This window comes from Crocodylus siamensis, chromosome 10 (assembly GCF_052110815.1).
Source record: "Crocodylus siamensis isolate JL-2025a chromosome 10, ASM5211081v1, whole genome shotgun sequence".
Lineage (NCBI taxonomy): Eukaryota > Metazoa > Chordata > Crocodylia > Crocodylidae > Crocodylus > Crocodylus siamensis.
In genome coordinates this window covers 60,188,583-60,202,585 of record NC_143404.1, presented here as the reverse complement: position 1 = coordinate 60,202,585, position 14,003 = coordinate 60,188,583, and the positions used below count along the sequence as shown (strand labels likewise).

Genomic DNA, 14,003 nt, shown 5'->3' with positions numbered 1-14,003 from the left:
GGGGGAATGAGGGAAAGTGAGTGTGACAGGATTGCAAGACTCTCAGTAGGATGAACATCAAGGAGTTTCAACTTACGATCACATTCATGCCTAAGCTGCCGATCCAAAAGCAGGGATGAAGCAGGTCCTGAGGATCTGAAGGCTTGCCAATAGCACAAGAGTTGTCTTATGTCTGCAGAAGCAGCCAAAATCTGGCTTGTCGATGCTCCCTATGTTTCAGATTGTGTTGTACATGTTCTTTGGAACATGCCCAAGTATGATGGCCAAAATTATGTGGCTCGGTTCTACCGTTCCCTGCTCTTCTTTGTTCATTAGAAATCGTTAACCTTAAGCAGTATTCTGTGCAGAAATGGCAGCTCCATAGGGGATTTGGCTTGGAAATGCTTTGGATGAAAGGTAAGAGGAAAGAATTTTTGCTTCTTTTATTGACATTTACAGTTGAAGCAGGAATATGGCAGGAAGCAGAGCTCTGCTCAGTACAGGACCTGGTGTGGAGGTAGAAAGGTCTTTACCTTACTCTGTAGGCTGACTTGGGGCCAAGCAGTCCCAGGGTAACTTGCAGCACCTTAAGATTATGTTCTGATTCTGCCACCACTGACATGGGTGCTCTGCATCTTGGAGGGGGACAGGTGACTTACAGATGGCTACACTAGTTCATGCAACCCAGGGACTCCCTCTGCAGTGTGTCCCCTTGGCACTGCTGAAGGGGGCAGACGACTGCTATGAGTCTGTTGCACAAAAAGGAGGAGGAGGGCACCTGGCAAAGCTGCACCCTATGGAGTTCAGTTGCACAGGGAACCCTGGGTTGCAGGGAATGGGGATTGCACGCTTTAGATACCTATGGGTATCTTGGCAGTTAATCTGGTGAGGCCCCTCTGCCTGTGGTCCTCCTCTAAGTACAACCCAGCATCAAAACCAACACGGTGAGTACTCAGCAGAAAGAAACTGAGGGGTAACATTTCCCTTTATCCATCACTGTTTCTGACCTTTTGTGAGTCAAAGCACAACCTGTAACCAAATTTGAACTTGAAAGCTGGATCTTAGTGCAAGATCTAAGCCATGACACCCTGGTGAGCCTTGAGATCCTTTCAAGAGTGGTGTAGAGTTTACTGTTATGTGGGACAACATGATTCAGAAGATAAACCCAGAGATTTCAAATAGAAATCCGTAGTATCCAAAATATTTTGATATATGGTCTTTACTGAGTTCTTTGCAACAAAAGAATTGCTGGCATTTTTGAGGGGTTCCTCAAGTCTGAAAAGGTCTGAAAACTGTTCTAAGCCTTAGCCTCAGCCTAATCTAGAGCTAAAAACTGTCTTCATGATTCAGCAACTTAATGCACATTGGTGCCCTTCAAATACCATATGGCCCCCATGTACTTCCTGCAGTGTGGTCAATTTGTCTGCCATGGAGGGATGAAAGGCTCCAAGATATGAACCCATGTTTCCTTAGAGAGTCCAGCTGCTTTGTAGATGGGATCTAGATTCCTAACCGAGCAGTGTAGAAGGGCACTCGCAACAACTAATGTGATGCCTCTCCTGTCTAATCTCTTGAGGCTGCGCTCTGATGCTTGGACAGCAAACCATTGGGAGCAATATGATCACTGAAGCATTTATATAGCTTGGCTCCCCCTTAATCCTCACTTCCACCAGCAATGCCTTTGAAATGTTCCTACAGGATGCTCCTCAATAATCACTGGTAGGTAAAGCTACCCAAACAACCAACAGCCAGTAACCTGTGCAGAGAACCAACCCAGTGTCTTGAGAGTGTCATGAACCAGGCCAACCTGGTCCAGGGAACAGTGGTGCTCAGGAGGAAGTAATTGGAGAATTAAGATCTATTGGCAGGCTCTATTGGCAGTTTAACACCAATTAGTGTCTTAAAATACATTTACACTCAAAGCCAATTTAGTTGCTACTTGAAGTAATTAGCTCCATCTGTCTGAGTGCTGTTTTTGGAGGCCTGTCTGGCATTTTTACCTATGTATAGATACTAGTTTGTGGTTGCTCCATTTGTGAGAGCCAGTCATCAGTATTCACGGAAAGAAATACTATATCCCCCAAAGCTATTAGCTCATTCGATATCCACTAAGTAGTCTCATGTCTTGATTGAGATACTGCAGTTAAAGGTCTGTTAGCAATTCAATAACATTTTGCGCTTAACAGTGTGGTCTAGTGGGCCAAGCACAGGCCTGGGAGCCAGGAAGCTGAGAACTTGAACTCCAGGCTGACACTGACTCCCCTTCAGTAATCTCGGGCAAATCACGTCACTGCTCAGTTTCTCCATCTGCAAAAAGGAGGTGCAAATAACACTTCCTTTGCTCAGTAATTCATAGAAATTGGAGGTGGTAAAAATGCAGCTAGGGTCTCTGAGAGCAGGGTGGGATATTTCTCCGCAGTATGTTAACGATTCCTTTGTGCATTTTAGCTTTAAAATTCTAAATACTGGGGCTTCCACCTTTGTTGGTGAGAGAATCTTGCACTTGATACACTGTCAGCTTCTTGATATCCTACCCACATCTTTCCCGTCTCACAACCATCGTGTTCCTTCTGGTTATACCCCTCAGAGCCTGTTAAACCATTCAGGATCCAAAGAGAGATCACTCTTGACCCCTAACTAAAGCATTCAGATCCTGCACATGCCTAAAGCTCTGTATTCAAACACTGTATTTGGTGGCCCATGTCTTGGAAAAGACCTTCCTGCTAGTGGGCAAGGCAGACTGTTCGGGAACTGCGGAGAAGGTAGTGCTGGCCTACCTCTGCTCCTCTCACTTCCTCTCTGTGCATGGCTAGGTCTGTCTAGTTAATATTCCCTTTCATGACTGTATCCAAATTAGGGACAAACTGTTCCTGCATCTAGGATAGCAGCATCTGTCACATGGCTCGCTCACCTGCTTTCTCAGCTCTTAGATTATGACTAGCTGTCCCCTGAGTCCAGCTATCTTCAACAACCTACTATCCTGAATGGCTCCTACACCCACTTACCAAGCAGATCCTCAGAGCAGGTACTCGGCACACCCCACCTGTCTTCCCACTTCATCACTGAGTGAGATCTCTCCTCTCCATTGACATGTCCTGTTGGTCTCGGTCTTCCTTACAGCATGGTGACAATTCTTACACAGTGCCTTCACCTGTGTTCCTTTCGCAATGCCTGCTGTTTTATTATTCAGTGCCCTGCATCTTACTTATTAGATTGCCCACATGATGCTCAGGTGGAAGAAAAAGAAGAGAAATACTGCAGGCATTAAACATCCCAGAAGCAGGCCAACAGCTATTAAAACATATAATTATGCCATTACTTTCTCCCCCCCCGTTTGTTTTTAAACGGAGCAAAATATTTTTCCATTTATTTGTTATCAGTTGAAGAAGTGAATATTCTGAAAGCCCTCAAATGTTCCACTCCACTACCCCCTATTAACTTTCTAAGCACCCAGGAACCTTTGGCTCAGCTTCATGAAATAGCAAGGAAACTAATTAGACCAATAAAGCACAGTGATTTAGTTGGGCACCCTGAGAAAGGGAACATAACTTTTTAAATTCTTTAATATACAGACATTAGCAAGCTAGTTTCTTGCGATCTACCCTGGCAGGAAATTTAATGAGGAATTACTGGAGTAAACAAACAAAAAATTACCTATGAGAAACAGCAATGCACTGTTGGAAGGGGATGAAAATTTGCTGTCCTTTTCAGCGATGGCATCTCCTGGGTGTCCCCTCCAGAATGGGATTCAGCAGTTTCTCAGAAAACGGTGTGTCTGTATCATTGTTCTTGTGCCGTTTCATATTTTACCTGGCAATGGAAATCAGAAGAGGTCTCAAGGGTTATGCAGATGAGTTTCAGGAGTTTCACACTGTAGCACAGAATGAAGAACTGAGTTCAGGTCTTCAGATGATGGCAACTTGGTGTCACTCTGACTCCAGTGCAGCAACAGTGAGGATCTTGCCCCCAGTTTATAAGGAGAGAAGACATCATAAGACTTCGAAAATGGTGTCTAATAACATAAAGTAGACCATTCCTGTCAATGTGGTTATAAAATCCAAGCCCTGCTACATATAGCAGGAGTGGCTGTGATACTCTTTGTGTAGCCATTTCACAACTCCCCCTCTCATACACATCTACAACTAGAATTTAAGTGACAAAGAGAAAATCCAGCAGTCTGCCATAGCCTGGGAATTTGCTGTTACCACAGTATAACAATGAGATGACTTGCATAGGAAAGGACTTCATTATAAAAGAAAACACCATGAGACAGATGCACTAGTCTTGGCACTTAGTGTATCTTTGAGATGCAGCCATACACTGCTGGTTCCAGCAGGTTTTTTAATGGCATAAAGCATCATATGCCTCCAAAAAATGTTTTGTGGAAAGACTGTGCTGGCTTTCTAGCCTCTTTGCACTTCAGGGGCTACATGTCATACAAGAAATACTACATGATGGAGTGCCTATGGGTTGTGAACGCCCCTTGTGTCAACGGTGAGATTTGAAGCTATGTGGGTAGTTTCTTTAGCAGCTTGAACCAGACAGCTTAGCTACAAGCTTGGTGGTGTGACCAACCTGATGAGAGCAGTTTTTATCAAATGCTTCCTGCTTTTAAAACCTTTACAGGATCTAACTGGCTGTATTCTGTCCTACTTTTGAGTCCAGTGCCTCTGCTTCAGGGGGGCAAGGAGGAGTCTTGCCCTTGCAGCCTCAGCAGTGGGAGGCAGAATGTCCCATCAGACTTCATAGCATGCATGAATGTCTCAGCACTTGCACATTTTGAAGGGATGCTTAGTACCAGCCCCTGCCTGCTGGTGGTACTGTGAGGGCTGGGGAGGAAGGGGAAGGTGGGACTACGTGGGTGCTTTGTAAGGGAGGGAGGAGGGTATGCTCCTGGAGTTCCTCTCAATCATGGCACTGCAGTTATGCCTGGTTAATACACTGTGAAATGTGTGGGGGGATCCCTTACTTCTTCCTCCTGCTTCATAATGAATCTCTGGAAAAGGACAAGCACAGTCCAGCCCTGCTTGTTGCTGAACCCACGTGTTGGTCTTTTGTCCAACACTTGAAAGACAAACATAGAGCCCCAAATGTGCTAAGTTAGGTGCATACCTATATGCAGTTGGGCAGGCAGGTAGCAGGAGTGCTTCCCTTCATCTGCACTGAACACTGAGAATCTGGCTCACCAGGATTGCAGCAGGGCGGCTGCAAATGCTCAGGGCCTTGCGGCCGGGTGATGACGAGCACCCACAGCTGCTAGCAATGGTAGCTGGACTTGTGGGAGTTCACTCATTCTGCACCTCGCAGCCTTTCCCCACTTCTCTTTCCTACTCACCGGGTGACCAGAGGCCAATCAGTTTCTTTTTTTTAAAAAAAAAAAGGGGGCAAATTGTGTGAGATTAAAACCTTATCATTTATTTGGTAATACAGCATGTAATTTGGGGACAGAAATGGATGGAAGCAGGACAGGAGGGCAATGCCAGAGGGTTAACTTAATGAAGTGAGTCTTTAAGAGGGGCTTAGGAGGAGAAAATGGTTGTGAGCCATGGGGAGGGATCGTGGAAGGGCAGGGGTGAATGAAGATGCAAAAGGTTTACATAACTTATTGGCATGTAACTGTCCTAAATGAACACAAAAAATAAGAGCTGTTTGCTGGAAAGAGAATGAACCCAGCTTGTCCCCTGGAGTAAAAATCTTTGGAGGAAGGGTTGGTTCTGGCAGGTGTGAAATGGCCTACTTTCACGGATATGCATGAAGCTAAACAGATTGAGAGGGAGCTGGCCCAGCTTAAAAATAAGCCGAGTTCATGAACAAGAAGCAGTGTGGATGGGACAGAAAGTTGTTTTCCAGGTTGGTTCTTGTAGTGAGCTCACCATGCAAGTACTTGAAAAGACATTCACCAAACAATACCATCAACAGAAGAGGTTGTATATAGCAGTGATCACTCGGGCTCAAGACCAGCTGCTGCTCATTTGCCTTCAGCCTTTTGATCCAGGAGGTACTTTTGTATTGAATAAGGAATTGATTGGTTGGTTGGAGGGCATGTGTGGGTAAGAAGAAACACCATGCAAATTGTCTTTTTCCCCCTGCTTCCTTCCAGCAGGCCAACAAACTTGGACCTGTTAGTTAACTTAATTAAAGAGAACAACCAAATCCCTTCTGCTCATCTATGCCTGTGAAAGGGTGTGATCCATATCCCATTGGAGATGGAGTCTCAGTGGGAGGACTCCATATGGATCAAAACTTAAACCAACTTCTTCCTCTGAGTAGTCCCCTTAAGCATCTCGGGTGAAAGCTTTTGACCCCACTGAAGTTATTTATTCAAGTCACCAATCCTTGGTTCCAGTGTAGATCGTGAACTCCTTGGGCAGGGATGGTTTTTGGTTTGGGGGTGAATTTCAGGTCACAGTCCTCTTTCTTTGCAGGCTTGATTTTGTTCTTGTAAAATGTGTGGGCTTAAAATTTGCACCAGTTGCATAATTAGGGGTAGGCGAGTGGGGCACCAGCCCAGGAAGCTGATGTAGAGGGCCTGCAAGATTGGCAGCAGCTGCTGGCAGCCCCACCACGACTGCTGCCTAGGATGCAAACGCTGCCTGTCACGCATCTGATTTATGCCAACCTATGAGCCTGGCTTTAGTGAGCCTGCAGTTGGCTGCCTGCAACTTTTATTTGTTTTTGCAGGTGGAAGTCGTGTCTACCCAAAGGGCAGCTGGGCTCAAAGATAGTCTTGAGAGGGAAGGCACAGTATTTTAGGTTTGCTGCCCTTTCTGAAAGAGTTTTATATAGAAAACTGCTGCCTTTTCAGCTTATCTTTCTCAGAAAGGATGGAGAGCTGTAAAATCAACTGAAAAATTGATCTTAAGTTGCAAAAAATTGTACTTAAATAGCAAATAAACTGCTGAAGTGGATAGCTTGATTTCTCATGGAATTCCTGAAATATATATGGACGGGAAAGTGAAGAGCCAAAGGAGGCAGAGCAGAGTTTTCTCCTACCCAGGCTTGAGGTGATATATTTCTCCTCCCCTTTCAAAGACATGCATTGGTATTTGTATTTATTACAACAAGCAATCATTGACTGGTCTGACTTTCTGCCAGCAAGTCAGGGACATGTTTTCAGCCTGCCCGCTTCTGTGAGTGGAACCGAATGGCCCAGGAGAGGTGATTACAATTGTTTTTTGTACACAAATGGTTATTGATGAGCACAAATCAGGCAGAAGGATGGAAATGCAAACTGAATGCAGATGCCTTGAGCTTGACTGAAAACCTAGTCCCCAGAAATTAGGTTTAACAGGTGTGAGCCCGCTCTCTCTGTGAGTGCATCTTCCACAGGCAAAAGGGAACGGTCAGCAAAATCTTCCATGCAGCCTCTTCAGTAAAATAGGACAGCTCCCCCCCTGCTTTAACTCAAATGGGGCTGGGATGTCATTCATAGTGAGAAACATGGGACAGCTGGATCGGCAAGTGGCCTTTTACTCATGTAAAGTACACAAGCTGGAAGGTTTAAAAAGCATTACCATGCAGCTAATCAGTGTAATCTGTAATTAAATACACCATACTGTAATTGAGTGAGATTACCAGCAGCTATGCAGTCCAGCCTGATCCTATTATCAGCCCAGCGCACAATCTGTTAGCTCGTTGCCACATTCTGTATTAACTGTGTCGCTTCCTTTATTCACAGCGCCAATGATGTGTGCGCGGTTCTGGCAGCTGGCTTTGTTTTAGCCACAGCCTGAGGGAGGCATTGGGCCAAAAGTGCATCTTCTGCGAGCAGTCCTCCCTTGGGAAGTTGAACATTCTTTAATTAACCAAAAATCAGTCTCACTTATATTTGCATCCTGTGTTGCAGATGGGAAATGCCTCCAACTCCTCAGCATTCATTTCCACCTTATCAGAGCGAGAAGACCTCATTTTTGGAACCCTTTATTCACTCTTTGGTAAGGAAAGACTGCCTGTTGTACAGTCACATGCCCACCTTCATCAAGGACAACACAGACTACTGAAATGCCTGATGCAGAGTTTTTTGGGTTCCTTGCATTCACTCTCACTAACATTTAAAAGTGATGGCGTTATATCTGCATTCACATTGCAATAGCACATTGAAGTTATTTGATGAGATTTAATTACTAAACAAAGACTTACACCATTAGGAAACATGACTTAGCTAGATCTAACCAACTGTAGGACGTTTTCTAACTGTAAATGGTTTTCTTAAACTTTAAAGAATGAAGATTTTTAGAGTGCTCATGGAAGCCATTATTTGTAAAAGGAAAAAAATCTAGCACCTTTTGAGTAGGTTTAAACTACAGGCTTGTTCTTGTACGGGAAGGGAGCAAAGGAGAACTTACTTTCAGAGCTTACTTTGAGGTGCGAGAACATGCTCTCTCCATTCCTATTAGTTCCTAAATAAAGCATTCTTTAAGACATTTAAGCCTCTTTTTAAAACCTAAATATGTTTTGAAGTCCGTTGCTTAGGATAAAACCATGCCTAGTCCATGTGATGTCTTATGCCAGACTGCTGTGTTCTGGTTTTTGATAAAAATAATCTGTTGGTAGTTTCCTTTTGAATTAAGGCTCCTTAGATTTGTAGTCTACCATTTCTAGCATTAACAACTTCCAATTAAAAACTTCTATTGAACATTTTAAATAAGACACAGATCACACTATCAAAAGCTTATACATGTCTTTCAAAATGCAACTTAAAGAAAAATTTCGTAGAAAGTTTTAAAGCAAAATCAAAATTACATGTTCAGACTTTCAAAGTTGTTTTATGGCTCCATGTGGGGTATTAGTGTAGACACACAGCTCAGCAAGTATGTCTACGCCAGAGTGGGCAAAATGCGGCCCAAGGGCCAGATGCAGCCCACCAGGCCATTCTGTCTGGCCCGGGGGACACCTAAAACATTTAGAAAATTCGTATCAATCTGCCCTGGACTGCCTGTCATGCGGCCCTTGATGGCTTGCTGAAACTCAAGCCATCTTGAGTGGCCCTCTGCCCATAATAATTGCCCGCCCCTGGTCTACACGCTGCCATATAGCAATATTGTTATGGTGCCGTGCTTTTAGTACTTCCCTTTTGAAAGTACTAAAGCATGGCGCAGTATGCTTGGTTACTGTGCTGTGCACATGGATGCATTTTGCTGCTACATTGCTGTAACAGTGCACTATCCCTGGGGAGTGCGCCACTATGGCGATGTAGCTGATCGTGTGTAGACACACAACTGCTATGTTGCCGTAGGGTGATGTATAGGCTCTCCAGCTGTGTCTGGGGCCAGGGACCTCAGGGTTTTCAGGACCTGTGGCTCCAGTGAACTGGCCCACTGCCAGGACTTTGTTCTTTTCAATAAGGAATGTTGAATGTCTTTTTTTTTTTTCCCCCCCCCTAATTGAAACCAAATGAAGTTTTAAACATTGCAGATTTTGGAGGTGGTCAGCCTTTCTCTGCTCAGCTCCAGTAAAAAGTGTGAGCTGAGAGAGGAGTCCTATAGCAGCCACTAAGGTATGGAGAAAGATAAGTCCCAGGAAAAAAAAAAGCAAAGGACTCTTTACAAAGAGCACCAGGGCTGCCCAGTATTCACAGGGTCACATCCTGCTCTGTGACACTGGTGTAAATCTAGAGCAACTTGTTTGCAGTCATAATACTTACTGGTGTAACCGAGCACAGACTTTTGGTGCACGGTCCCGTGCGGCTGTCTTACACATGACTTGTCTCCTGTGGGTTTCAATAGGGAGCAAAGGAAATTAATCAGTGTCAGTTCTGCCAAGTAAAAGGCAGGGTAGATATTGCCAGGAGATGCTTAAAGTTGCATGGAACAGAAGGATGTCTCCTGGCAGACACAGAAGGGACTAATCACTTGATTGTCTCTGGAAAAAAGTTGCTTGTTGAATAAAGGGATCACCCAAGTCATCTGAGCAGGCCTGGGCTCCTGAATTAGATACAACTCACCCAGTGTCTCTAAGACCATTTCCAAAACCTACAAACCAGGGAGCCTGCCCTGACCTCTGAACTCACCTTCATAGCTGAAAGGCAGGCTGGTCACATCCTTAGAGTTTCATTCCATTCTTCTCCAATAAACTGGGACTGTGCGACAGGCCACTGTAATGCTGAAAGGTTCCCAATAGCTGTGCTGGCAGCTCTTAGGATTTTATCATGAATCTTATGTTTCTCATGAACCCACAACTCCGGCAGACACATAAATAAGGGAGCATCTCAGCATTCAATGACTGAAGTCTTTAGCTCTTGCACTTCTAAGCTTTTACTCCACAGATATAACCTAACAGCTTCTTAAAGACTCTTAGGGCCATGAGAAAAAAGCAGAGAACCCAGCCTGTTATAATTAAATATCATGATTTTCAATATCAGCATTGTGATTTTCAAGGGGTCTTATTGCTAAGGATCTGCATTTTGCATACTTACTTTCCTCTTATCCAAGTCTGATTAGCTTCCTCTTCTGGAAGGAAGCCAGTCCAGGAACAGCACACCCATCACAAACCCCGGAGCACAGAAAATCTTGTTCCTGTACTTGTCTTGTTCTTATTCTTGGTTGGAGACTCCCTTCTGTGGGGGATGGAGGGATCCATCTGCCAGCCTGACCTGTTGTCCCAGGAGATCTGCTATGTGCCTGGAGCACAGATTGGAGATGTCATGAGGATTACTGAGACTCATCCAACTATCTGACTACTACCCCATGTTGCTCATACTTCCAGGGGTAACCCTGAGCAGATCAAGAGTGACTACAGGGCTCTGGGTGCAAGGGTGAAGGGGACAGGAGCATAAGTCATGTCCTCCTCAATCCTGGTCAAGGGGAAGGACCCTGGCAGGAGTGGACGGATCCTACAGATCAATACATGGCTGTGCAGGTGGGGTCGCCAGCAGGGATTCAGCATCTTTGACCATGGGATGTTCCAAGAAGAAGGGTTGCTAGGAAGATGTGGGATCCATGTGACAAAGAGAAGGAAGAGCATTTTCACAGACAGGCTCACTAACCCAGTAAGGAGGAAGGCTTTAACTAGGTTTGCCAGGGGATGGAGAACAAAGCCCTGAGGTAAGTGGGGGACCTGGAGGAAGCAGAAGCAGGAGAGGCCTCATTCTTCCTAAGAAAGTAGGGCAATTGACTGGTTACTTTAGGTGCCTGCACACAAATGCATGGAGCTGGGAAACAAGCAGGAAGAACTGGAAGTCCTTGCACAGTCAAAGAACTATGACATGATTGGAATAACAGTCTTGGTGGGAGCTCACATGACTGGAGCACTGTCATGGATGGGTACAAACTGTTCAGGAAGGACAGGGAGGGGAAAAGAGAAGGAGGAGTTGCACTTTATGTACGATTGCTCAGAGCTCCAGTATGGCAGCCAGTATCAAGTGGAGTGCCCCAGGGGTCGGTCCTGGGCCCAGCTTTGTTCAATATCTTCATTAATGATCTGGAAGATGGGATGGATTGCACTCTCAGCAAGTTTTCAGGTAACACCAAGCTGGGTGGAGTACTAGATACACTGGAGAGTAGGGCTAGGATTCAGAGACCTAGACAAATTGGAGGATTAGACCAAAAGAAATCTCATGAGGGTCAATAAGGACACGTGTAAAATCCTGCACTTAAGACAGAACAATCCCATGCACTGGTACAGGCTGAGGACTGACTGGCTAAGCAGCAGCTTTGCAGAAAAGGACCTGGGAGTTATAGGGGACAATAAGATGGATATGAGTCAGCAGCATGCTCTTGTTGCCAAGAAGGCTAACAGCATGCTGGGCTGCATTAGTAGGAGTATTGCTAGCAGATTCAGGGAAGTAATTATTCTGCACTGGTGAGGCCACATCTGGAATAGCATGTCCAGTTTTGGGCCCCCCCACTTCAGAAAGGATGTGGACAAGTTGGGGGGAGTCCAGCGAAGGGAAACAAAAATGGTTAGGGGGCTGGAGCGCATGACTTATGAAGAGAGGTGGATGGATCTGGGTTTATTTAGCTTGCAGAAGAGAAGACTCGGGGGATTTAATAGCAGCCTTCAACTATCTGAAGGGTGGTTCCAAAGAGGATAGAGCTGGACTGTTTTCAGTGGTGGCAGATGACAGAACAAGGAGCAATGGTCTCAAGTTGTAGCAAGGGAAGTTTAGGTTAGATATTAGGAAAAACCTTCTCACTAGGAGGGTGGTATAGCACAGGGATGGGTTACCTAGACAGGTGCTGGAATTTCCATCCTTGGAGGTTAAGGCCTGACTTGACAAATGACCTGGAATTGTGGCCTGACTTGACAATGATCATTCCCTGGCTGGAATGATTTAGCTGGGGATGGTCTTGGTCTGAGGAGGGGGTTGGACTACATGACCTCCTGAGGTTCCTAATAATCCTAATTTTCTATGATTCTATAACACTTAAGGATATTACATTGTTTTATACAGCTTGAGCTCATGTTAATTAGGAACGTTGGTCCACTTTTATGTCCCACGTAAGGGTCTTTGCAACCTGGAAGGTGTGCAGGTACTGCAAATGCTGGGTTGCACATCCAACCAAACTATGAATGCACGTCCACGCAGCCCCAGAAATGCACACAAAGAATACACGCTTGCAGAAACCTACAGAACTGGATTTGTTGGCAGAAATTCGAGTGGCTGGTGGGTTGGCAGCAGTGGCTGCTAAGTGTGCACACATCCCTGGTTCCACTGCATCTGCTGTGCTGCTGGAGCACAAAGCGCACCCTTGAAAGTGCATGGGAGTGTCTGCTTGCACCTTCCTGCTGCTGGGCATCAACAGAAGCCTACTTCAGCTCAGGAGAGTGGATGTAACACTGTTGGCAGAAAGGGAAGCACGTGTGCTGCTACAGAGGAACCCTGAGGTAGACACACTCAAAGAGCTGCTGGGAGAATGTAGTATAGAGTAGACCACAGCCTGGGTACATATGCACCCCTGGTCGTACATATATGAAAGAGTGCACAGAAGCACCCATATGGAGAAGAATCATAGAAAATGAGGGTTGGAAGGGATGTCAATTGAGGATGGTCCTGCTTTGAGACTAGATGACCTCCTATCTCATCCCAGAGATCGGCACAACAGCGGGCATGGAAAGAAACAGGTCTGCACTCCACTCACAACTATGCTGGAGATGGTAAAGTTGAGAATGCCAGGTCCTTCTAGATAGATAGCTACTAAAGATCCTAGAAGATGCTAAAGCTGGCAAAATGAGATGTGAGGGAAGGAGCCAAGAGAGGTTTACAGAGCTCTCACTAGACTGGAAACAAGAACAAATGTTTCGAAACCTTTTCCCATTAAGTGACCCAGACAGCAGTGTGCTCAGGAGCAAGCTCCACTGCTAATGTATTGAGGAAAAGATCTTTGTATTAGCCATTATACAGTTTAGGTATGCAAATTGTAATCAGAATATTTAATTTACAGCCTAATCCATTAGGAAGTAATTCCAGTACCATGTAACCTGCCCCTGGAGTAGCTGGGGGCCCCTTTGTGGATACATAAAAACACACTTTAAATGAAACTAATGTTGCTTAGTAGCATGAGAAAACCCTGGGCATAACAATTTAATTACTGCTGGGTTTTTTTTAATACGTTGAAAAGAAAACACCAGCTTTTCCCTGTCGTTTATGCTAGATTTTCCCTTAATCTTCATAATATCCTCGTTTACTTTGTAAGCCCAACATTGTACAGCACAGACTCACACTAGGGAGATTTTTAATTTCTTCCTGGCGAACAAACATGCCTAATTACTTGGCATCATGTCGCAACAGCAGCAGCAAAATACATCATGTATCTACATGGAAATGGCTGGGCTTGTCTCTTCAGTCATCAGAAGCAAGTTTTGTCTTGGACTCTGTGTCCTGCATGCATCTATCTACCTGCTGCCCTGGGCCCATGTGTTCTGAAGCATCTCTAGCAGCAATTGGAAGTAATGACATTGAAAGTTGCCCTCAACACCCTCAGAGCCTGATGCCATTGTGAGTTAGTTTCGTGGATGTTCTGCACTGAACTTTTAAAAGCCACTTTTTTTACCAGCATGTCCAAGAAATATGTCATGTGTTGGGG

At 45.0% G+C, this 14,003-nt stretch overlaps 1 protein-coding gene across 1 annotated transcript in view; it reads left to right on the top strand.

The window, feature by feature from the left end:
* The window catches only part of LOC149856676 (opsin-5-like), a 42,928-nt gene that overhangs the window by 8,363 nt on the left and 20,562 nt on the right, over nucleotides 1-14,003 (top strand). Inside the window, exon 2 of the mRNA XM_090064461.1 lies at nucleotides 7,826-7,913. Within this exon, the coding sequence (XP_089920587.1) occupies nucleotides 7,826-7,913 (88 nt within the window). The remainder of the gene's footprint in view (nucleotides 1-7,825; nucleotides 7,914-14,003) is intronic.